Source organism: Geotrypetes seraphini, chromosome 2 (genome assembly GCF_902459505.1).
Source record: "Geotrypetes seraphini chromosome 2, aGeoSer1.1, whole genome shotgun sequence".
NCBI classification, from domain to species: Eukaryota; Metazoa; Chordata; class Amphibia; order Gymnophiona; family Dermophiidae; genus Geotrypetes; species Geotrypetes seraphini.
In genome coordinates, this window is record NC_047085.1 from 136,434,123 (window position 1) to 136,458,602 (window position 24,480).

Consider the following 24,480-nt stretch of genomic DNA (forward strand, 5'->3'; position numbering starts at 1 on the left):
CCTCAAAAGCCTAATGTGTCCCATTCTCTCCATACTGAAAAATATCCTTGATCAATCAGTCCCAGTATGCAGAAAAATTATAATATAGCTCATGCTGTATATGCAGAGGTTACCCATTTGGCATCTGATATCAATACAAATAATTTGAACTTTCTTGCAAAGATATGATATACAAATATGGGAAAATATAGCAATATACTTAAGTAGTAAAAGTATACAATTACACTAAATAATTTGTTTAGAAAATTGCAAATATTTTGCAAACTACAGAATTATTTTTAAATCAAAGCACTACTTTTTAGAACATTAGTTACATTTCTGCACAGAATTTAACTAAATTGTATGATATATTTTCAGTTTATGATACAGTACATGGCAACATGATCAGGACACAGTTAAACAGCAAAATAAATCAGTGGATACTTTTTTCATCATTATATTCCCTGCCCCTTTTTTTTATTAAAGGAAAATTGCCATCATTTCATAATATATTCAACAAGCATCATTTTCTACTTGTCAAGATTTTATGCAGGACATACACAAACTCACAAAGCAGATTTAGAATAAATATGATCACTGATTTCTTTCCATCCTATTAACTCATGGTAACAGCAACATTTTCCTTTTAATTTTTAAATTACTGTACATCTGATACATATTACAGTTCAAATGAAAGAAGAATGAAAAGTAAAAGATGGCTCTTGCAAGGGGCTGACAGTCAAACAATACAATGTACCTGAGGATATGAACTATTAAATACAGATCTCTCCAGACTAGCTGGGCTGTTGATTTAAGTGCTACATAAAGTCTTGGAAACAAATAATTTTTTAGCTTAAAGATCTCATGCTTTCGCCATCACACAATTATGGCCCAGTTAATGGCAGCTGTTTTAAGAAGCATGCCAATTGCCTTCTTCTGCCTTCTGAAAGCACCTAATAATCATTCTGTTGTTCATAGTGAATTAACCAAAATGTAAATGCCAAAGAACATGATGAGACCGAATGGAGCTCCTTCTCCTCCCACAGTGATGTAAGGAAGTGCTCTCTAGGTACTTGCTATTCCACAGTCAAATTTCTATACAAAGTGTACTTCCCTTGTAACAGGGCTTAACTGCATTACATATTCCGCTCTGAAGAAAAGAGCCTTGCAACTAGTTTCATTTATGAAATGAACCTAGTCTATTGCTGCAGATACATATTGCACTTGCTAGAATTCATATCTCAAATACCAGAGGAAACGCTCCCTGACAGAGGGATCACACTATCCAACAATTGCTAATATTGGAGCTATGGCTTAGAAGTAAGTTACTATAACTGCATGGGATCAGACCCTCTCTTCTAGTTAATCTATATCACATGTGTCAAACATAAGGCCCGTGGGGCGAATTCGGCCCACCTGGCCATTTTATGTGGGCCCCCGGTGACTGCACACTGGTCGATGCAGCGTTTTCCTCATTGCCAGCTCCCTACCCCTCGCTGCCGTTTCTGTGCACAAAGCTGCGGGCGGCGGCTCCTCGTACATCCCGTGCCTCATATGGAAGCTTTCCCACCGACGTTGCGCGTATATATGAAAAATGAATTAGTACTATTATGGGGCGGGGTCTGGGGTGGAGATTGGGTGGGGTCTGTCCCGTGACTTAGCCTGTGCTTTAGATTTCAGCTCCTTAATGTGATTGAGTTTGACACCCCTGCTCCATACAGTATTATCACAAAAGAAAGATGCTATTTTTTTGCAAATACAATTCACTTGTTTTCCTTCACAATGATCAATTACACAATTTTATTTGTTCTTCGCCTATATGCTGTAGTTTCACATTTTCAAATGCCTTTACTCCAAACCCAATTCCTTTTCTGTCTCATTCAGATACCCAACAGTATCTTCAACTTTCAGTTTTCTATAGCAGAAGCTACAAAGTACAAAGGAGCCAGATTCACCGCAGAGGAATTTTAAACCACAGTACTAGTTTGCCACAGTCAATGGATTGGATAATTGGTAAAATGAAGCTTTTCTATAGAGAGGGAGAAGAGAAAAATGTCAAAGTTTTCAATTGGGTCGTTAGGTACTTTTGGTGAAAAGTCTGCAATCATGTGCTTTAAAAAAAAGAAAAGGGCAATAACATGTGTAAAGCTAGAGAATGACACGGGGGAGAAATTTGCGCCCGTTCCCCAGGATCTCAATATCCTCATCTCGCCCCTGCAAGTTCTGTAGCTGTCCCATTCCTCCAAGCTCTGCCTTAACCCTTTCAGGACCAAGGGACATATTTGTCCCATAACTTTAAAATCCTATAAATTTTGATTGGGATAGTCTACAGTTCTAAATTTGATATGTACGGATTCCATATGATACTGCCTTTATGTAAACAAACTGGTTCCGACATTCATTCATTAGCATCGTTGCCAGATTGACGAGAAGATTCACTTGCCACACTGTCCATAAGCCAGAAGTGTGATTTTTTTAAATAAAAATAATGATATTTCACAAAAAAAATCAATTTTTTGGCATCTGCAAGCCCTTTTTACCATAAAAATGTCGTCAAAACCATAAAAATTGGCCTACGATCCTTATGGTCCTGAAAGGGTTAACCGCACAAGTCTCAAACACTTATGATTTTAAAGAGCTCGAAGCCTGTGTAGATGAGGACAGAGCTTAAGGGTAAGGGACGGGGATATTGAGATCCTACAGGGATGGGAAGAATTTGTCCTCTATGTCATTCTCTACGCAAAGCAGCATATACTGACCTGCTAAAGCTCTAAGCCATTTCTATTATGCGCTCTGAAGCATTTAACTTATCCCCCTTTTTACAAAGCTGTGTTAGACGTTTTAGCGCATGCTAAATATATGCGTGCGCTAACTGCTAACATGTCCATAGACATGTGTGCGCTAAAACGCTTAGCGTGCCTTTGTAAAAGGACCCCTTAATCACTGTAAGATTGGTAGTTTGAGAATTTATCTTGTTAGTCCTGTTTTTCCCTTGGTGCTCATGTGTCCCCTTGCAGTATTAGCATCATTCCCAACCAGGATAAAAATTACAAAAACAAAACAAGGTGGTCTTTAAGTAAGGCAGACTCCAGATTGCATTTTTCATTGCTTGACAGTTCACAATCAAGTGTTTTTTATGTGCTGCTTAAACTGCCATGTTGTTCTCAGTTTTACAGAGACTTTTATTTTGAAGATAAGGTCCCCAATGTTGTGGCCCATGAAGCAGGCAATATTCATAGTTTTGCCATACTCATCTTAACAATGCAAGCAGATAGTGCTTTATATGGGTGCGGCTTGCATAACTGGGGCAGCCTATACTGTTTTTAAAGTCATTCTCCACCCCCCCCCCTTACCTCCCTTGCTAGGCGGCTGCCTCCTCGAATCTCACAGCTAGCAGTACAGGGCAGGAGCGATCTTGTCGATCTCCAGCCCGGCTCTGCGCTACTTCCTGCATGGCTTTGCCGTCAGTTCTCGCAGGACTCACAAAGCCATGCAGGAAGCAGTGCAGGGCTGGGCTGGAGATCAAAAAGATTGCTCCTGCCCTGCACCGCTGGCCGCAAGTTTCGCAGAGCCATCCAGCGAGGGAGGTAAGTGTGGGGGGAGCTGATTTTAAAAACAGTATAGGCCACCCCAGTTACTGGTAGAAAAGCCACGGCTGATACAATGGGGCGGCTTATCTACCAGTTTTAAAACTTTCATAGGCATTTTCTGCGGCCTAAATGTGGGGAAATACGGTAATGGCTTTTGCTTTGCAGCATAAACCTTTTTATATTTAAATAAGACAGTTGCTACACTATGAGGTTCTTTTACTAACGGATGTTAAATGCTAAGAAGTCCATAAGTATAAAAAGGGCTTCTTAGTATTTAGCGCAGGCTACGTGTTAGCACATCTTAGTAAATGGACCCCTTGTGTTAACAAAAAACAAAAAATCAAACCTTTAAACAAAAGATATTCTTTGATAGATCTATTTCCTGAAATAACAGTTTCAGGTAGTGTAAGGATGCAGTCTGTAACTTTCTTTGGCAGTAAAATGCAAAACTTTCCAAAGACATTTCATTTAAGAAGAGCACCGTATAAAGTTCGTGAATATTTTGTCTTCCTTTCTTGCTCCATGCAGAATATCAGATCCCTGAGACACACTCGTGTTATTCTCGGACGGGCCAAAGTTTTTGTAAGGCCTGAGACAAATGATCCAGGCAGCACACTGCTTGCATCCTGCAGGAGAGAAGAACATTTGCAATCATGCAGGGTGAATTAAAAAAAAACAAAACAAAAACCACCCAATTCCCCCCCCCCCCCAGAAAGTTTTTCAAAATTAAAATTTGATTTTAAAATAACAGCTTTTCTGAAGATGTTGAAATTAGCGATATGCATCTATTTAGGATATGCTAATTTGCAAAGTTAGATCAGATCCTTTGACTAAACAGCGGAAGAGCTTCTTACCACGGGGCCAGTGAGGTAAATGCTCATAGGGGAAAATACCCTCCAGGGATTCAAGACTAAGTTAGACAAGAACGTGCGCTGGTAGGGCTAGTCTCGGTTGGAGCGCTGGTCTTTGACCAGAGGGCTGGATATGGAAATAATCAGTGATATAGAAAATATCACTTTGCGTGGGGACACAGTAGTGTTAGGTGACTTCAACATGCCTGATGTGGATTGGGATAAACTTACCTCTGCTTCCGGCAGCAGCAGGAGGCTATTAAATGCTATGAAGGGAGCTGGTCTCAAGCAACTGGTGTTGGACCCAACAAGGGATCAGGCAATACTGGACCTATTACTTTCCAATGGAGAAAGTGTCACAGAGGTCTCGGTGGGTGACACATTGGCCTCCAGTGACCACAACATGGTATGGTTCAATCTTAGGAAAGGTTTCACTAAATCTACCACACTGACCAAGATCCTCAAATTCAAGGACACAAACTTCAAAGAAATGGGAGACTTCGTTCACCAGGCGCTACAAGAACAAGCAGAAACCGATAGCGTGGAAGAAATGTGGTCGACTTTGAAAACCACCATACAGGAAGCGACAAACCGCTATGTTAAATTAGTAAGTAAACAATGAAGGAACAATAAGCCGAAGTGGTTCACTACAGAGATCTCGGCCCTTATCAAGGAGAAGAAAAAAGCATTCATCTCTTACAAACAATCAGGGAAACAGGTCTCTAGAGCAAACTACTTGACCAAATCAAAAGCCGTCAAAACGGCAGTCAGAGAGACTAAGTTTCACATGGAGGAGTCTCTGGCAAAAAACATCAAGAAGGGAGATAAATCCTTCTTTAGGTATATCAGTGACAGAAGTAAAAACTCAGGCGGGATTGTACGTCTTAGGAAACCAGACGGAGACTATGTGGAAAAGGATTCGGAAAAAGCCCAACTATTAAATGAATACTTCAGCTCAGTCTTCACCCGAGAAGCGCCGGGGCTTGGCCCTCATCTACAGACAAGGGTTGACTCAGTTGATCCGTTCAGTAACTTCGAGTTTACGCCCAGCAGTGTCTACAGTGAGCTATCAAGGCTCAAGGTTAACAAGGCAATGGGGCCTGACAACCTACACCCCAGGGTGCTAAGGGAGCTGTGTGATGTCCTGGCGAAGCCACTGTCCAAGCTCTTCAACCTCTCCCTTAGCAAAGGCAGCGTTCCGTCGGACTGGAGGACGGCTAACGTCATTCCACTCCACAAGAAAGGCTCCAAGATAGAGACAGCAAACTACAGACCAGTGAGTCTAACATCGATAGTAAGCAAACTAATGGAAACTCTAATAAAACACCAATTGGATAAGATCTTGGATGAGGAGAATCTACGGGATCCCCGTCAACATGGATTTACAAAAGGGAGATCGTGCCAATCCAACTTGATCAGCTTCTTTGACTGGGTGACAGGGAAGCTAGATATTGGGGAGTCCCTGGACATCGTGTATCTGGACTTTAGCAAAGCATTTGATAGCGTACCACACCGCAGGTTGCTGAGCAAGATGAGTTCTATAGGATTAGGTGACACGTTGACGAAATGGGTTGGGAACTGGCTTGGAGGTAGGCTTCAAAGGGTGGTGGTGAACGGCACACCCTCTGAAATGACGGAAGTGATCAGTGGAGTGCCATAGGGCTCGGTCTTGGGCCCAATCCTATTCAACATCTTTATAAGGGACTTGGCAGAAGGGCTTAGGGGTAAAATAACATTATTCGCCGATGACGCCAAACTAAGTAATGTATTGGGCAAATGCACAATAGATGATGTTTCAATGCCCGACAACATGATGCATGACCTACTCCTACTGGAGCGCTGGTCTAGATCCTGGCAACTCAGCTTCAATGCCAAAAAATGCAAAGTTATGCACCTGGGCAGCCAAAATCCATGCAAGACTTACATCCTAAATGGCGAGATCCTAACAAGAACTGAAGCAGAACGTGACCTAGGGGTGATCGTCAGTGAGGACATGAAGGCTGCCAATCAAGTGGAGCAAGCTTCATCCAAAGCAAGACAAGTCATAGGTTGCATACGCAGAGGCTTCGTCAGCCGAAAGCCGGAAGTCATTATGCCATTGTATAGATCCATGGTGAGGCCCCACCTGGAATACTGTGTGCAATTCTGGAGACCGCATTATCGCAAGGATGTGCTGAGACTGGAGTCGGTTCAGAGAATGGCCACTCGGATGGTCTCAGGACTCAAGGATCTCCCATACGAGGAACGGTTAAACAAATTGCACATATACTCACTCGAGGAGCGCAGAGAGAGGGGGGACATGATCGAGACGTTCAAGTATCTCTCGGGCCGCATAGAGACGGAGGAAGATATCTTCCTCTTCAAGGGTCCCACGACAACAAGAGGGCATCCGTGGAAAATTAGGGGAGGGAAACTACGAGCTGACACCAGGAAATTCTTTTTCACAGAAAGGGTGGTTGATCGCTGGAATAGTCTTCCACTACATGTGATCGAGGCCAGCAGCGTGTCTGATTTTAAGGCCAGATGGGATCGTCACGTGGGATCTATTCACAGGGCAAAGGAAGAGGAGGGATCTATTCACAGGGCAATGGTAGGGGAGGGACATTAGGGTGGGCAGACTGGATGGGCCTTGGCCCTTATCTGCCGTCTATTTCTATGTTTCTATGTTTCTATGTAAGCGGACTGCTGGGCATGATGGACCACTGGTTTGACTCAGCAGCAGCAATTCTTATGTTCTTATGTTTACCTCACCAGCCTGTGGTAAGAAGCTCTTCTGCAGTTTAGGAAAGCTCAGCGATAACTTCTAATGGAGGCTGAGAGAAAGGATTTGCAAGGAATAGATGTTTTCAACTTATTTACTTTGTTTGTTCAGGTGTAGATACCACAGTTTAAATCATAATGAAAAATAAGTAAATATCTGTATGACTTAAATCAGTGGACCTAATAGAAACCAATACACAAAAAAGCAGAAAAAAACACAATAAAAATAACCAAACACATGTCTACTTGTCATCAAAAACAAAACAGGTACAAGTGCCCAGAGAAGCAGAGCAACCAATAAAATGAAAAATAAGGAGGCAAAAACCTCAGATCCCAACCTCCACCGACAGGTATAGCAGGGGGGAAAAAAAAACCCTCATATGCATTAAAAAAAACCCTCCTGATATACAAATTCAATCAGTGCTCTGTGCAATGCAAGTAAATCCACAGAAATTTCAAAGATTAACAAATAACACAGGTTTATCTGTGTTAGGATGATAGCAAGCGTTTCACATTCATGGCCGCTTCAGGATGTGAACACACTGCACAGACCTGTATTGTCAGAACCACCTCAGTGGCGTCTTCTTGCCTCACAAATGTGGCTACAAGATGCCATTCATTTTATTGGTTGCTCTTTTCCTCTGGGCACTTTAAATCAGCAGAACAACATAACCATATCAAAATGAGTAAAAAAATTATTATTTTTTTTTTTTTTAAATCTTTATTAATTTTCAAAACTAATACAAAGTGCCAGGAATTGTACATACATTAATAATCAACGTAAGCACATAAATTCCATCAATAACAATGCAGGAGAAAAATATCCCTCCCCTCCCATCCAACAATTTAATCAAGAAATAAGCCAAAAAGTCCCCCCCCCCGCCCCATCCTGGATATGTATAGAAATAAACTCTAAAATGAGTAGAATTTTTTTAAAAATACATATATGATAGCTCTGCCAATAGCAACTGGAAAGAGAAAATGACATGACATAGCATACATTGCAGAATATATGAAAGGGACTCTGCACATTTTCAGCCTCTTCAGAAAAGGTTATTCTCTCATCAAGTATTCTATGGTTCAGCCAGTGTGCCATATGAGGAGCATGCATCTAATGAAAAACCAGTATTTTATTGCAAACCAAAACTGAAGAGCCATCTTGATAGCCCAGTAAGTCAGCTAGCTGAAAGCCATAAAATCCAAATGCACAGGAGCAGAAAGCCCTACCTTAGAAGAGAAAGGAACGGGACCAGGATGCAACATTACAGGTAGCTGGGTCGGGGCATTTGTCAAAAAGTTATTTATCACAATGACTTCTAAGCATATTAGGAGATGCAGACTAGAAACACAGAAATACAATTTTTCAAATCAGATGGCCAACCCCAAACACGTGAACAAATGAGTTCTTATACTACGAGTCTTTACTATATTGTTATTGAGTATCTCAGAATGTCCGATGACTGCAATAACTGTACTTTATATTCTCTTCTTACCACTGTAACAAGCAAGGTGCCAATCATATTCACAGAACTTCAATTTAGAGAATTTTATGGCATGCCTATCACCTCCATTATATGTAAATCTCTATCATGCATATTCATTTGGGCTATCCCAAAAATCCGACTTGCTGGTGGTTCTCCAGAATAGGGTTGGGGGGAACCACTGCTATAAATGGTGCCTAAAACATAGGAGTCGAGGAACATGGTGCTTATCGCGTGCCAATCTTAAATTAGGCGCCATTTAAAGAATCACATCTAAAGTGGACTTAGGCACTGGTAGGCATCCCAACCTTAGACGTACCCTATTTTCTTGACATAAGCACCCGTGCCAAAATCCAAACAAGGTGCCTACATGCCAAACCCGCCCATGATCTGCTCCTAACTAAACCTACTTTCTGTTAGGCTCCTTGGACTAGGCACCTACCATCTGATTAATTTTAATATAAGACAATTAAGAGGTGCTAATTGCTTGTAATCAGCACCAATTAAGCTTTTTAAATAATTAAGTTAGGTGCCTAGATCAGCTAGGTGTGCCAAAATAAGCACCTAACTTTCGGTGTCTTTTATAGAATTTGGGCCACAGTAATATAGCAGATGACATGGTCCATCCAGTTCAGCCTACAAGATAAACTCATAGCACATAGAATGATGCAATATATATAACATTTTTTTTATATCATTTATTTATACATTAAAAAATATTGACTATATGGAAAAGAGTCTTGCCACACAAAGAAAAAATAAAATCTACAATTCCAAGCATCATAAAGAATTAAATAATAAACAAACTCTTAGCAGACCTCATTTTGGAGGGGACAATTCAAAATATCAGACTTACTCCCCATCTGGCAAGTTTTAAGGAAAAAGGAAATGTTTGTTTAATAGTAGTGGCTCATCTTCCTAAATTACTAGAACCTGAAAAAAGAAATCAGTTGGCACTAGACATTGCAACTCCCTTCCCTTCAAGGAAAAATTGTAACTGAGGGGGCTCATAGAAAACAGGAATTCTGATCAAAAAGGACTGTACATTTACAGGGATATCTTAACAGAAATTTAGCCCCTAATGAAATAGTTTCATCTCTAGGATTCCTCCTAGTCTTTGTCCATTTTGATACATCTGGAAACATAGAAATCCTACTATTCAAAAAAAGTCACTTCTTTCAGCCTAAAAAAAAAAAAAAAAAAGGCGCAGGTGTGCTTCCTTGTCCTGTTGAAAAACAAATGTTACCAGAAGAGTCATTCTCAATATGACTTCTTCCTCTGAAGTTTCCAGAATATTAGTAAGATTCAAGGAACTTGTAGAAATTATGTGGTATCTTAATCTTGATCTGCCATTTTCAGGGCACAAACCATAGAAGTCTGCTCAACATTGGATTTAATCCCAAATTAATGAAGTTGCCATCAAAGCCTACTTCAGCCCATCCAGATGTGCCTAACCATAATCAGGGCAAAGACTGTGGAAGTTAGCCCCACACTGATATTATTCTCCAACTACTGGAGCTGCCATCAAAGCCCCACTGCAGCCCATCCAGATCAGTCTATGGCTAATCAGGGCATGGACCACAGAAGTCTGCACAGCGTTGGCCTTATTTTCCAATTATTGGGGTTCATGTCTAAGCACCACTCTTTGTTTTGCTTCCATTCTCTTTCCATTAGGAATCCTTTGTGTTTATTCCACACATTTTTGAGTTCCATTACCATTTTCATCTTCACTAGTTCCCACAGGAGGGCATTCCAGGCATCTACAACCCTCTGTGAAAAAGTACTTCCTGACATTACTCCTAAGATGAGTCCCCTGCAGCCTCAGTTCATATCTTCTAGTAATATCACGTTCCTATCTCTGGAAAAAGTATGTTTATATATTAATACTTTTCTGTATAACTGTAGATCACAACACCCCTATCCCTGCTTTCCTCTAGGGCAGGGAGGCAGGGGCAACCTTGGTCCTCGAGGGATGCAACTCAGTCAGGTTTTCAGGATTTCCCCCAATGAACCCTCCACTGTATGCAAATAGATCTCATGCATATTCTTTAGGAAAATTCTGAAAACTTGACTGGATTGCGGCTCTCGAAGACTGAGGTTCTCCACCCTTGCTTTAGGGGATACATATTCATGTAATCAAGTTTCTTCTCATACGTCATGTGGTGCAAAACACATACATTTTTCATTGCTTTTCTCTGAACTGTTTGAAGTTTCTTTACACCCTTAGTGAGTTACAGCCTCCAGTCCTGAATACAATATTCCAAATAGGGCTTTCACCAATGCCTTGTGTAAGGACATCAACACCTCCTTTCTTCTGCTAGTTATATCTTTCTCTGTGCAGTCTAGCATGCTGGCCATGGACACTGTCTTGTCACACTGTTTTGCCACTCTGAAATCCTCAAACATTAACACCTCAAGGCACCTCTCCTAAAATGTGCTTGTCTTGACTCATTCCTAACTTACAAAGACCAAATCAATGTAGTGACGAGAAGATTCTTTCTCAGACTAAAACAACTGAGAACAATCAGGGCAATCCTAATCCAAAACAACTTTAGGACGATCAGTCAAGCAATCCTACTACCATACCTGGACTACTGCAACTTTTTATACAGTGGTTTTGCGGAAAAGGAACTCAAAACATTACAGATGCTTCAGAATACAGGGGCCAGATTAATACTCAGATCTAGCAAAGTGGACAAGGAAACCCCCATGTCTAAAAAAGCTTCACTGGCTGTCGATAAAGAATACAGTTCAAGATGGCATGCATGGCCCACAGAACCATATACTGCAAAACCTCTTATAGGCTCACTAGAAGCATCAAGGTTGTGCCTTACTTCCTCAACTCAAGAACAATGCAATGTTTCAAGATCCCCTTCTTGTCTCCACAGCAAGTCCACTCAAAAAAACTGTTTGAGTTGACTTTCAAATTCCAGGTGCCATATACTTGGAATAACCTTGCAATATCTCTGGCAGATTCCATATTACTTCCGCTTCTGGAAGACACTAAAGACATATCTCTTCTCCTTTTAGATGACTCTGGCCAATATATCTGTCTCAATTGAGCTATACTGCCCCATTAATTGTTAATCGCTGTACAAAGTCTTTTGTTAGCTGCATTGAATCCTTGTTGAAAAAATGTGGAATATAAGACCTGTCTTGTACCGTATAGTATATCAAGCTAGGTAGCTGTGACCTGGCTTGTCCACTGTTGGAAGCCAGAATATTAGGCTAAATGGACATTTGATTTGACCCAGTATGACAATTTTTATATTCTTCAGACATGATGCCATTATTTTCTTTATTTTATATAAATTACCACTACATGTATAATTGAAAATGCAATCTACATACATTATTTTTCTTCCCTGGCTGATACATAGTGTCACAAATGTCTCTTCTAAAAAGAGCTAAAAGGAACAGTAAGTTTCAGATATCTAATTTATTCATATAAATGATGCTGAACATTGTGCCCTAAATTCTGTGAAATGGTCCTATTGCTAGGTAGAAAACCGATTGCGATTTATGATTTTAATTCATTTACTATAGCACTTTCGTCAAACCTCAGTTTGCGAGTAACCCAGTTTGCAAGACGAGCAAAACATTCTCGCAAAACTTGTCTCGCAAACCGAGTGTTGACTCGATTTGCGAGCACCCCCCTGATAACCGGCATCACTCCCCCCACTCGCAAAGCCCCCCCCCATTCGAACTGGCACCCCCCGCCTGAACAACTTGAACTTACCCCCCGTCTGGCACCGGCACACAGCCCACAGGACGTGCTGGTGCCGCTAGAAGATCTTCCTGCCTCTGCTGGCCTTGAGTATGCACCTGCGCATGCTCAAGGCCTTCTAATTCTCTCTCTCGCCGAGATTCTTGGAGATCTCTGAAAATCTTGGCGAGAGGGAGAATTAGAAGGCCTTGAGCATGTGAATCTTCTAGCGGGACCGGCACGTCCTGTGGGCTGCGTGCCGGTGCCAGACAGGGGGGGGGGTAAGTTCAAGTTGTTCAGGCGGGGGGTGCCGGTTCACGCAGGGGGGGGAATCAGCGCCACTGGCCTCGGGGGGGGGGGAGGGGGCGGGGGGGGGAACGTATCAAAGTGAGTTTCCATTCTTTCCTATGGGGAAACTCACTTTGATATACGAGTGTTTTGGTTTACGAGCATGCTTCTGGAACGAATTATGCTCATAAACCAAGGTACCACTGTACAATGAAATCATGTAATCAATAACCCCTCCCCTCCTCCAATACAGTCAATTATGTCCTATGGCTAAACAGTGCTGTAAACTAGTTCTCATAATGTAAGACAGTTTGCAATTTCATAATACTGAGCAGCCAAATGATAGAAAGGAGTGGGTCAAAAGCACAGTGCCACTTAGTAAGGAAGATCAATTCTTTTCTTTCCAACTGCAGAATCCAATTGGCTTATATCCTTGGCTGCTGTCCCAGTCAAAATACTCTGATCACGATAAGAGTACTATTAATAAATGGCATGCTTTCATTATGTATGGTTCGCTTCCACCCTGGCGAGACAGACTATCCCCAACTACTCAAGAAACAATGAAGATATATGCTCCTAGAACAAAAAAATTGGAATTGCAAAAGCCTCTATAAAGAGCTCATCATAAGAAACAGGAAGGTCTATAGGTCAATATTATATTTAATTTATAGCAACAAATCATTTGTACCATCAAACCTTTCAACTCTTTATTGCACATGACCATGAAACATTAATTTCAGTGTCATGAGTTTCATAAAGCTTCACTTTACATTTACTGTATTTTTTGCTTCATAAGACGCACTTGACCATAAGATTTAGAGGAGAAAACAAGAAAAAAATCATTCTGAACCAAATTGTATACTAATATACACCCAACACCTTTAAATTCTGTCCCAACCCCCAGCACCTTTAAATTCCATCCCAGCCCCACCCCCCTCCATCAATCATCACTTTTAACATAACATAAAACTTTATATGTTAAAAGAATGGAAGATAAAATAAAAATAACAGGTAGAAAAGCAAAATACCTGAGAGGAAGGTATAATAGAGAGTGACAGTCATTCGATCTTAGAAGACGGGAGGGCAGGCCAGCCACAGAAGATCTCCCAAGGTCGGGTCCTATAGACTCCAGGCTCCTGATGAGAGGGAGTAGAGTCAAGACTGTCGTTGCTGGCAAAGGAACAGCTCCAGGGTGAAACAGCCAACCACTCCCAATGGAGCCGATTCACTGGGGGCTCTGGTTTCGCTTTGCCTTGGTTTTGGTTCTTTTGCGTCGTGAGACCAGTGTTGAGGAAACAACGCCACCATCAGGCAGAGGCCAAGGAACCAAAGCAGGCTACCACACAGCAGGAGAACAGAGCCGAAAGGACTCTCCTCACACTGTACAGCTCCGTCCCCGCGCATGTGGCCACCCCTGCTGCCGATGCTACTTCCCCCTCTACCACCTCTTGCTACAGGAAAAGGGGCGGGATGGAGCGCACCGAACGTTCTGTCTGCATTCCAGACATTCCGTCAGTGCTGATAGGATTGACAGTTGGAACGGGAAAGATGGCGTTTTCTGCCTAATAGCTTTCTGCCATTGATGGAGCCATTTAGGAAGGAAAGTCGACCCCAACCTCCCTCCTAATGCCCACACACACGCTATGACCCAGGAATAAGAAGACGAACCAGAGGCTTGGCAATAATCTCATTTCCCCCTATCTGAAAACACCAGCCCTAGCTGTCAGGTGTTTTGCCTGGGCGCCTAGTACTTGTCCATCTCCTCCTTCCCAGAATGGAGATGGGAGGTGGGTCCCCACTGAACAAGGCACCTGGAGTGGAGAGGGCAAAGCTCGTCTGCTCATCTCCTTCATTTAGTTGTCTCCTCCATTGACGGACAACCCCAAAAATGCTCCGCCCTTAACCCGGTAAGCATCAGAGAATTGATGACAGAAATCGCCTGGCAGAAAGGACAGTAGAAAGTAGGGGGGGTTGCATTCACTTCATAAGACGCGCCCTTATTTCCACCCACTTTTTTGGGGGAAAAAAGAGCGTCTTATGGAATGAAAAATACAGTACATCCCAAATATGAGGGAGCAAAGCTATAATGGAAGAGGAGAAAATTTTCTGTACCGTATCAATACTTTTCAGTCTATAACCACATCAGGAAACTGAATAAAACCAGGTAAGAAAAACAATACATACCTCCCCAAATTCTATAAATGCGCTTTGAGGTGCACATGCAAATTTGGACGTGTGCCCAATTTGTTTGTGCAACTTAATTGAACAACTTAGAAACATGATGGCAGATAAAAGGCCAAATGGCCCATCTAGTCTGCCCATCTAAAGTAACCATTATCTCTTTCTCTCTCTGAGAGATCCCATGTGCCTATCCCAGGCTCTTTTGAATTCAGTCTCTGTCTCCACCACCTCTTCTGGGAGACTGTTCCATGCATCTACCACCCTTTCTGTAAAAAAGTATTTCCTTAGATTACTCCGGAGCCTATCACCTCTTAACTTCATCCTATGCTCTCTCATTGCAGTTTTTCCTTTCAAATGAAAGATACTTGACTCATGCACATTTACATTACGTAGGTATTTAAACATCTCATATCTTCCCTCTCCTGCCTTTCCTCCAAAGCATACAGATTGAGATCTTTTAGTCTGTTCCTATAAGCCTTATCACGAAGACCACACACCATTTTAGTAGCCTTCCTATGGACCGACTCTATCCTTTTTATATCTTTTTGAAGGTGTGGCCTCCAGAATTGTACACAATATTCTAAATGAGGTCTCACCAGAGTCTAATACAGGGGCATCAATACCTCCTTTTTCCTACTGGCCATACCTCTCCCTATGCAACCTAGCTTTCGCAGTCACCTTTGCAACCTGTTTGACCACCTTAAGATCATTAGTTCTTTATCAATTAAGCATTATTTGGTTTTCATTTAAATTTATGTGCGGGATCGGTGCCTAAAATTTACATGTGGCTCCAAAAAGAGGGCATGGAAATGGAAGGGTAATGGACAGATTGGGAGCTCTCCTCCCCAAAAAACCCCGCTCAAGCGCCGTTGTATACATGACGTATAAAGTTAAGCACAGGTTACAGAACATCGCTTATGTGCAGGAGCCACGCCTAACTTTAGGCACAAGGTTTTGCACCATGCTTCTGCTGAATGTAAATGGTTTTGCCTAAAGTTAGGCGCGGCTCCTGAGCATAACCGCTATTCTGTAAACTGCGCCTAACTTTACATGCCATTTATAGAATGGCACTTAGGAGGGTTTTTTTTTTAATGCTGATCTTTTTGACAAAATATATAGAATTCAGTCTATTATACATATATACAAACACACACATTTTAAAATTAAAAGTCAGACAGAAAATAAAAGCATGTTCAAATGTGAGTGCGATTTGAAGAAAAAAAAATCCACAAGATGGAAAAGAAAAGATTACCATTGGCCATACAACTGACTAGTTACTTATCTTAGATTCAATTTATACCAAGCAGCCACTCTCCTGTCACTGCTCTAGGGTTCTTGGTAATGAACGCAATTTGTACAAATACAAAATCTCATTCTCTACAACTTCAAATAGGTGAAGAAACAGGCACATCTGCACTATTCTTTTCCCCCGCTGGCATAAATACTTTTGGAGAGTGGTGTTATGTGAATGCAGTCCCAATTATTGTAAATTATGGCTCTAACTTTCCTGTGAGAGTTTTACAGACCTCTTATAAGGTTTGCGCTGCTCAGCCTAATTTAAAAACCAAAATGACAACTTTAGTCTCTCCATAAGTACTGTGATTCACAAATCTATCTGCAACACGTTATAACCTAACATATAATAAAGAACAAGTCTCTCCTTGCAGACATTATTTTTAATGAAACAAAGTTTTCTTCCCGCTTTCCTTATTAAACATGACTAGATTTGTTTGCTTATTAATACCTTTCAAGTATTTAAAGATCTGCATCATATCACCTCTGTATCTTTCCCCCTTTAGAGTTTGCATATTCATGTCTTCAAGTATCTTCTTATGAGTCTTTTGGTGCTGACCCTATACCATTTGGTTGACCTCCTCTAAACCACTTTGTTTTTTTTATAGTCTTAGCAAAATACTTGTACGTCCTCCAAAATTGAACACAGTACTCTGAGTGGGGCCTCCCTAATGACTTATAAAAGGGAATTATCACCCTCTCCCTTTTGTTGGTTATGCCTGTTTCTATGCAGCCTAGTCTTTCTATCATAAGAACATAATAGCAGCCTTACTGGGTCAGACCAATGGTCCATCTAGCCCAGTATCCCATCTTCATAGTGGCCAAACCAGATCACAAGTACCTGGCAAAAACCCAAATAGTAGCAACATTTCATGCTACCGATCTAGGACAACCAGTGGTTTCCCCCATAAGGAAGTTCTTCTTCACCCAGAGAGTGGTAGAAAATTGGAACGTTCTTCCGGAGTCTGTCATAGGGGAAATCACCTTCCAGGGATTCAAGACAAAGTTAGCCAAGTTCCTACTGAACCGGAGCGTACTCAGGTAGGGCTAGTCTCAGTTAGGGCGCTGGTCTTTGACCAGAGGGCCGCCGTGTGAGCGGACTGCTGGGCACGATGGACCACTGGTCTGACCCAGCAGCGGCAATTCTTATGTCTGTCTCAATAGAAGACTATGGACTTTTCCTCCAAGAGCTTATCCAAAGCATTTTTAAAACCAGCTACATTAACCACTCTTACCACATCCACTGGCAACGTGTTCCAGAGCTTAACTATTCTCCGAGTGAAAAAATATTTACTCCTATAGTTTTAAAAGTATTTCCCTATAACTTCAATAGGGATAATTTAAAGCCTAGTGGAGCTGCTTTCATAATCTCTGGGGGACATGAGTCCAGGACACAGTATGATTTAGAGTATTTGTTATATAATTTGATGTAGTTATTCCAATCTGAATTGTGGAAGGAACTCCAGATCATGTCCGCTGGTATTTAATTTCTTGGTATATCAATTGATTGATGTTCGTATTAGAGAATGACACGGGGAGCGATCCCCGCAGGGAGCCGCGATTTGGCTATGGAGTCTCCATAACCCGCACAGTTTGGTATCGTCTGCAAATTTTATAACCTCGCACTTTGCCTCCTTTTCCAGGTCATTGATAAATATGTTGAAGAGTAACAGCCCCAGCACCGATCCCTGTGGCACACCGCTTGTGACTCCCCGCCAGTCAGAATATTGGCCCTTCACTCCGACCCTCTGCAGTCTACCCGACAACCAGTGCTTGATCCATCTGTGCACATCCCCTCCCACCCCGTGGTTCCACAGCTTCCTAAGCAGCCTTTCATGTGGCACCTTGTCGAAAGCCTTTTGAAAATCGAGGTAAATGATGTCTATGGGTTCCCCATTGTCCACCCGACTGCTTATTCCCTCAAAGAAGTACAGAAGGTTCATGAGGCACGACCTTCCCTTACAGAATCCATGCTGGCTTGTTCTCAGTAGGCCATTCCTCTTGATGTGCTCGCAAATGCCGTCCTTGATCATAGCTTCCACCATCTTCCCTATAATTGAAGTCAGGCTCACTGGCCTGTAGTTCCCGGGGTCACCCCTCGATCCCTTCTTGAAGATAGGTGTGACATTCGCCAATTTCCAGTCCTCTGGTACCTCACCAGTTTTCAAGGATAGGTTGCAAACATGCTGGATTGTGCCCGCTATTTCTTGTCTTAGTTCCTTCAGAATCTTTGGGTGGATCCCGTCCGGGCCCGGTGATTTACCGCATTTTAACCTGTCTATCTGTTTGAGGACATCCTCCTTACTTACCTCTATGTGCTCCAATTTTTCGGCCTGTTCCCCACTCATGAGCTCCTCTGAGTCCGGTATATTAGATGTGTCTTCGCTCGTGAAAACCGACGAGAAGAACGTGTTCAACCTCTCAGCTACCTCTTTATCCTCCTTAATCACTCCCTTCCTATCCCCATCGTCCAACGGCCCCACCTCCTCTCTCGCTGGTCGCTTCCCCTTTACGTAACTGAAGAATGCCTTGAAGTTTTTCGCCTCCCTGGCCAGCCCCTCTTCGTATTCCCCTTTCGCTTTTCTAACCTCTCGGTGGCATTCCTTTTGGCATTTCCTGTGCACCTGGTGATTTTCCTCCCTTGGGTCCTTTTTCCATCTCCGGAAGGATACTTTTTTGTCATTTATTGCCCTCTTTACTTCAGTTGACATCCAAACCAGGTCCTTTGATCGCTTGTTCTTGCAGCCTTTCCTGAAACTGGGGACGTACATTCTTTGTGCTTCCTGCAGGGTGTCCCTGAATAGAGTCCAGGCGCTTCCCACAGTCTCCATCCTAAAGATGTTTCTGAGCTTCCTCCCCACCATTTCCCTCATAGCAACATAGTTCCCTTTCTTGAAGTTGAGCGCAGTTGTTGCGGTCCTCCTTACTATGGGTGTCCCCCTTTCTAATGTGAATCTGATCGCGTTGTGATCACTGTTGCCTAGTGGTCCTCCCACTTCTACCCCTCTTGCAGGCCCCCCTAATCCGTTTAGGATGAGGTCAAGAGTAGCACCCCCTCGCGTCGGTTCTTTGACTAGTTGCTCCATGAAGCAGTCCCTCACAGCTTCTACAAATCCTGTTTCCCTAGTGTAGTTGGAGTGACCCGTACTCCAGTCTATTCCCGGGTAGTTGAAGTCCCCCATCACTGTTACACTTCCAGTCCTGCATTCCTGTCTCAGTTCCGCTTCCAAGTCGTGTCCGACTCCTTGTGGGAATATGGAGACTTTTCGGGATTTGCGCTTAATTTGGATTCCTACCCGGCGGTGCGGGGGTTCTGGGGTGCCAGGTTCCCCTTGAAGTGGGCAGAGAGCTCCTTCTGCTATCTTGGTATCCAATTACCAAGTCTTTACCGGCTTAACATTGATCGGTTATTAGTTGAGACGTGTGGCAAGTTGGAGCAATGGAAAGGCTTACCTCTGTCTTTGATGGGCCGTATTCATCTTTACCGCATGATTTTATTTCCTAAATGGTTGTATGTTTTTCAGGCACTACCTATTTATGTACTGAAAAAAGATGTCTGCATACTTACTCTCTGTTGTCCCGGTTTTTGGGGGAGGGCGACAGACCCGGCTTTGGTGATCTTCCATGGGGGGACATCGGGCGCGGGGTGGCCTGGGCATTCTTTACCTTCGTATTTATAATCAGGCTTGCCTCCTTCACCATATTCATGACTGGGTTTTTGGATACTGAGCTTTACACAGATGTTTCTTTTGAGCAAGATAATTTTTATCCCTATCATCTGTTATATCTTTTACATGCTACTCTTCGAGATGTGTTGTTCCGACCCTTCTGGGCAGCGTGGCAACAGGTCCTATCTAATTGGGGCCAGGACCCACGTCTGAGTGTTCTTATGCCTCTGGTGGGTAATGCCACATTTTCCCCGGGTCTCACCCCTTCCGTGTTTAGCCAGTGGAAGGGCAAGGGCATTTTTCAACTCTGTCATGTTTTAGATGAGGATGGTTTTCTCCTCTCTTATGAAACTTTGTTAGCCCGGGGAGGTTCTGATGTTGGGGGCACATTATGCTTACCAGCACCTTAAGCATTATGTGGGGTCTCTTTCTTGGGATTTTGGAGTTCAATTCAAAGACTTTCTGGAGGCCTCAGAGGAGACCGGTGCCTTGATCTCTTATTTTTATAAGGGATTACTTACCTTATTACTGAGGGGCATTTTTACTGATAACCTTCATAACTGGCAGAAAGACCTTACTTGGACATTAATGTTACCTGTTTTACTGAAGGCTATAAAGTGAATCCCGGGGTTGGTGGGTAGTGCAGACATACAGGAGAGCCATTATCAAACTATGTTGAGGGCTTATGTACCTCAAACTCAAGCTTATCATATGGGGGGGGGGGGGTGTATCCATGCAGCTTTGTTTAAAATGCCACGCTGCAGTAAATTCCTATGTTCATGGGCTGTGGGCGTGTTCTCTGGTTCAAGGGCTTTGGCGACAGATGGCTGTATTTTTGGGATCCATCTTACACATTCCGGTCTCTCTTTCAGCGACTGCTGAGGCTGTTTTGCCACTTTACTCTGTTCAATATGTATCCGGCTCAGGTACGTCTATTCCTTAGTAAGTGTTATATTGTCGGGAAAAAAATGTATCATGATCCTTTGGTTCTCGGATCAACCTCCTTGTATTTGGTTGTGGAGGAATAAATTGCGTGAACTGATGAGATGGGAAGCGAGAGCAGCTGCTGGCTCTCACAAACAACGCAAAACTTTCCTTCACGGGTGGACACCTTTTTTTGCAGATTTTGAGTCCGAGGGGCCGTAGTCACATTTTGAATACTTTGTGAGGTGCTGTTTCCTGTTTGTTGCCTTGCCTGGACTGATCCTGTCTGCTGGAGTCCTCATAGGGGAGTGGGGGAGGAGGGTTGGGATCTATTGTTATATTTTGAATAGTTTGTCTTGATTGTACCTTGTCTGTTGTTTTGCATTTAATAAAAAGATAAAAAATAATAAAAAAATAAAAAAGGTTTAGCTAACTCCATCATGTGTTAACTACACATGTCATTAATGAGCTAGTGACTCTTTTTGTGTGTCAACTGCTGAAAGCCCTCACAAAAGGGTGTGAACATCCCCAATCGTTAATGCAGAGGTTCTGTGCTTAACGTGCTTTAATTTGGATATTTATGCATGGCAACTGCAAAGTCTTAGCACATTTTAGTAAACAGGGCCTCATGTATTTGCCTCATCTTAATCAAAAGGTATAGATTTACCACAACAGTCAGTTCCATTGTTATATGAAAGAAAAATACTTGTAAAGCTGATCCTTAGTGTAAATTTAATTTTTTCAATTGCTTTTCCTTTCTTAACGCTGAGTACCCAGAAAATTATTGAAGCGAAATGAACTGAAATAGCTGAAGAGAGAGCGTGCCAAGTTCTCTTCTATGCTAGCAGTTTCATTTTACAGCTACATCAAATTTCCCTTTCCCTGTTAAAGCACTCAGCAGGATCAAGGTTTTTCATACTTCGTAAGAAAGACTCCGCAACCAATTGATTAAAAAAAAAGGCTGGAAACATCTAGGCTGTCCTGAATTGAACCCTGACTAATGCAATATTATCTTGCAGCATTCATTCTACATGAGATTAATCAGTGCTCTGTATAGTAACCCTTCATATTCCCATCTTGATTTGCATTATATGACCAATTGAGATGTATACTAAATCTTGTATATATACAGTATGCGTTCTTTCATGCTGAGCAAACAGTTTTAAATACCATTTTGCCCCAATAACCTCAATCATTTCCCTGGACAGCAAGCTATACAGATCATGCCTGCTTTAGTCAGAATTTCCTGAGGTGACATTTTAGTGAAGTAATGTGGTTACTATCTCATTTCACTTAAATGTGTGGTACATTGTTGGATTAAGCTAACACACTGGTGATTAGCCCTTTTAAGTGTTACATACCCCTCATCACACCAGTGCGCATACAATAATAATTAACTGCACTCACAAAAATGCAAATGGATCTAATTCTCGCATATCTTAGGCCCCCTTTTATCAAGCCGCATTAGGGTTTTGTTTTTTTTTTAATCGCCAGCCACTATAATACAAGCTCTGATGCTCATAGAGCTCCTATGAGCTTCAGAGCTTTTATCGCAGTGGCCAGCGATAAAGAAACCCTAACATGGCTTGATAAAAGGGGGCCTAAGATAGATTATTTTTCCTTTCTGTTTCCCAACAATATTTAAACTCCATCCCTTCATCCTCACAGGCCTGCAAGCACATTTCTAAAGGGTCACTCTCCAGGATAAAATTACAAGATACATCACAGTTAAAAAGGCTAAAATTTACTAATTCCAGGACAAACATATAAAGAAAATGTATTTTGGCGCTTTCATATCTACTCAGTGATAAAGCGTATTTGAGCCTGAAGCAAAGTCAAAATGATCTAAGATCTTTTTAATTCCTGTAGAACAAAAATCACAAAGAATCACTTATCAAATAAAGGCTGTGTTCATTTTGCAAACAAACATTATTGAACATGTTTTAGCTAATAGCAGGCAAACAGCCAAGCATCAATCTAAGATCACGTCTTCATTTTGCTGTCATTTTTTCAGCAAATGTTTGTCTTGGTGAAGTTGCACCGACAAAAAGATTTAAGTGTGCCTGAAGTCGTCCTTTATAAGGCTGCATAAAACACCATGCATTAAGATAGTCAAACATTTATTTTTTAAATAACTGTCTAACAAATTACATGTTTGTGAATTTTTTCCATTTATCCACAGAACAAATATAGCATGGGTGTCAGCAGTACAGACTTCTCCATTCTGCTCTACCAAACGTGCTACAACCTGTTCTGCAGAAACCAGCGCTAAAAGTCAAAGGGTTACACAGTTAACCAAACCTAAGCAACTTCTGATTTCTCCCACAATGTTGCTAATTCAAGTCAAATAGATGACAGATTATAATGCGCACACATCTGTATACTAAGAACTGGACTGTGATCATAAACTCATTTCACATGGCTTAATTTTGTCATTTCTCTACTGAATGAGATTTGAATTTATGATAGGCTTTGTTGGGCCACTGCATTCTCTTTTAAATTATGAATAAGATGAAGGATGTATCATGCTATTTTTTTATCCTTGTATATTTTTAACTAGACGTTTGGAAACACTGTCATGGCATTAGAACTCAGTGTAGAATGGATATTAGTCAAAAAGAGCATATAAACATGGAGTTAGAAAAAACAAAGTGGACAAGGACATGGGTGAGGTAAAGGAACATCCAAAAATATTAAATGCCAGAGATCTGGTTACTCTTTGAGATTGGGAAAAGAGTGACATGGTCTCTTTTCATAAAAATGGTACTAGGAAGATGTTGGAAATTATACAGCAAAGTCTAAAAAATAGAGAGAGAGTATAACCAGAAAACAGGCTACAATATATCAATAGAGACTGCACTAGTTTCAAATACTGGAGAAAAAGACCTCAGATCTCTTGTTCCAACAAGTTCCAACTTCATGAGACTGAATATATTTTATATATATAAGAGCTTCTCTAGTCAATGGTAAACCCAACTGCGGGACTTATACGGGCAACATCCCATGGGCTGAATACTGGCCCCATGGAGTTAATATTTTGTTTGTATTTTTCAGAAAATCAGCACAAATGTCAGTAATGGCTTAGAGTAACAATTTAAAGGGTTGTACTGTTACTGAATTGTCTTTTGGGGTGTATGTTAAGTAACAGCATATGGATGTGGAGGTTCTTTTAATTTTGTTTTTATTGTATTTTATTCTTTGGTTTTATTGCATTTTACTGTCTGTTATTTTGACTGTTTTTGTATGTGTGTATTGTTCCCCACCTAGATTTATAGATAGGCGGGTTATAAATTTTAAACATATATAAAGAAATAAATAAAATAAAGCACCTCTAATCTCTTGATGGAAGCTGTATGGTGAAACAGTGGGCTCCATTGAGTTGCATGTGCTTTTGAGTTCCTAGCTCAATTTTTATGCTGTTTTTGTTATTGAATGAATAATTGAAGAGCTCGTGTTTCAAAGAAAAAAAATAGAAAATACACAAAGTTAAATATGTGTTTAAATAAAGTATATGGCACTTGAGGTTTTTGACCTATGAAAGAAATCTTTATAGTTCTCAAGTGGTGTTAAAAATTGTGATTTCTTTGGACTTCTGGGGTCTTTTTCCTGCCTTCCTTTATTATGATTGTATTTAAAGTTGTGATTCAAATGTTCTAACCTTATTTAGTGAGAGAGAAAATAGAGCAGAGTGGAAAATGGACCGCACTCTAAAGAAAAATGGTGAGTGGAAAGCCTTGAAAATTGATATTGGGGATAGTT

General features: G+C 41.5%; 1 protein-coding gene across 7 annotated transcripts in view; it reads right to left on the minus strand.

Annotated features, from left to right (window-relative positions):
- Positions 1 to 3,529: 3,529 nt before the first annotated feature.
- TAF4B (TATA-box binding protein associated factor 4b) overlaps positions 3,530 to 24,480 on the minus strand; it is a 152,872-nt gene continuing 131,921 nt past the window's right edge. For all 7 annotated transcript variants that reach the window (XM_033929769.1, XM_033929770.1, XM_033929771.1 and 4 more), the window contains one exon: positions 3,530 to 4,195. In XM_033929769.1, the coding sequence (XP_033785660.1) occupies positions 4,034 to 4,195 (162 nt within the window). In that variant the 3' untranslated portion in view covers positions 3,530 to 4,033. The remainder of the gene's footprint in view (positions 4,196 to 24,480) is intronic.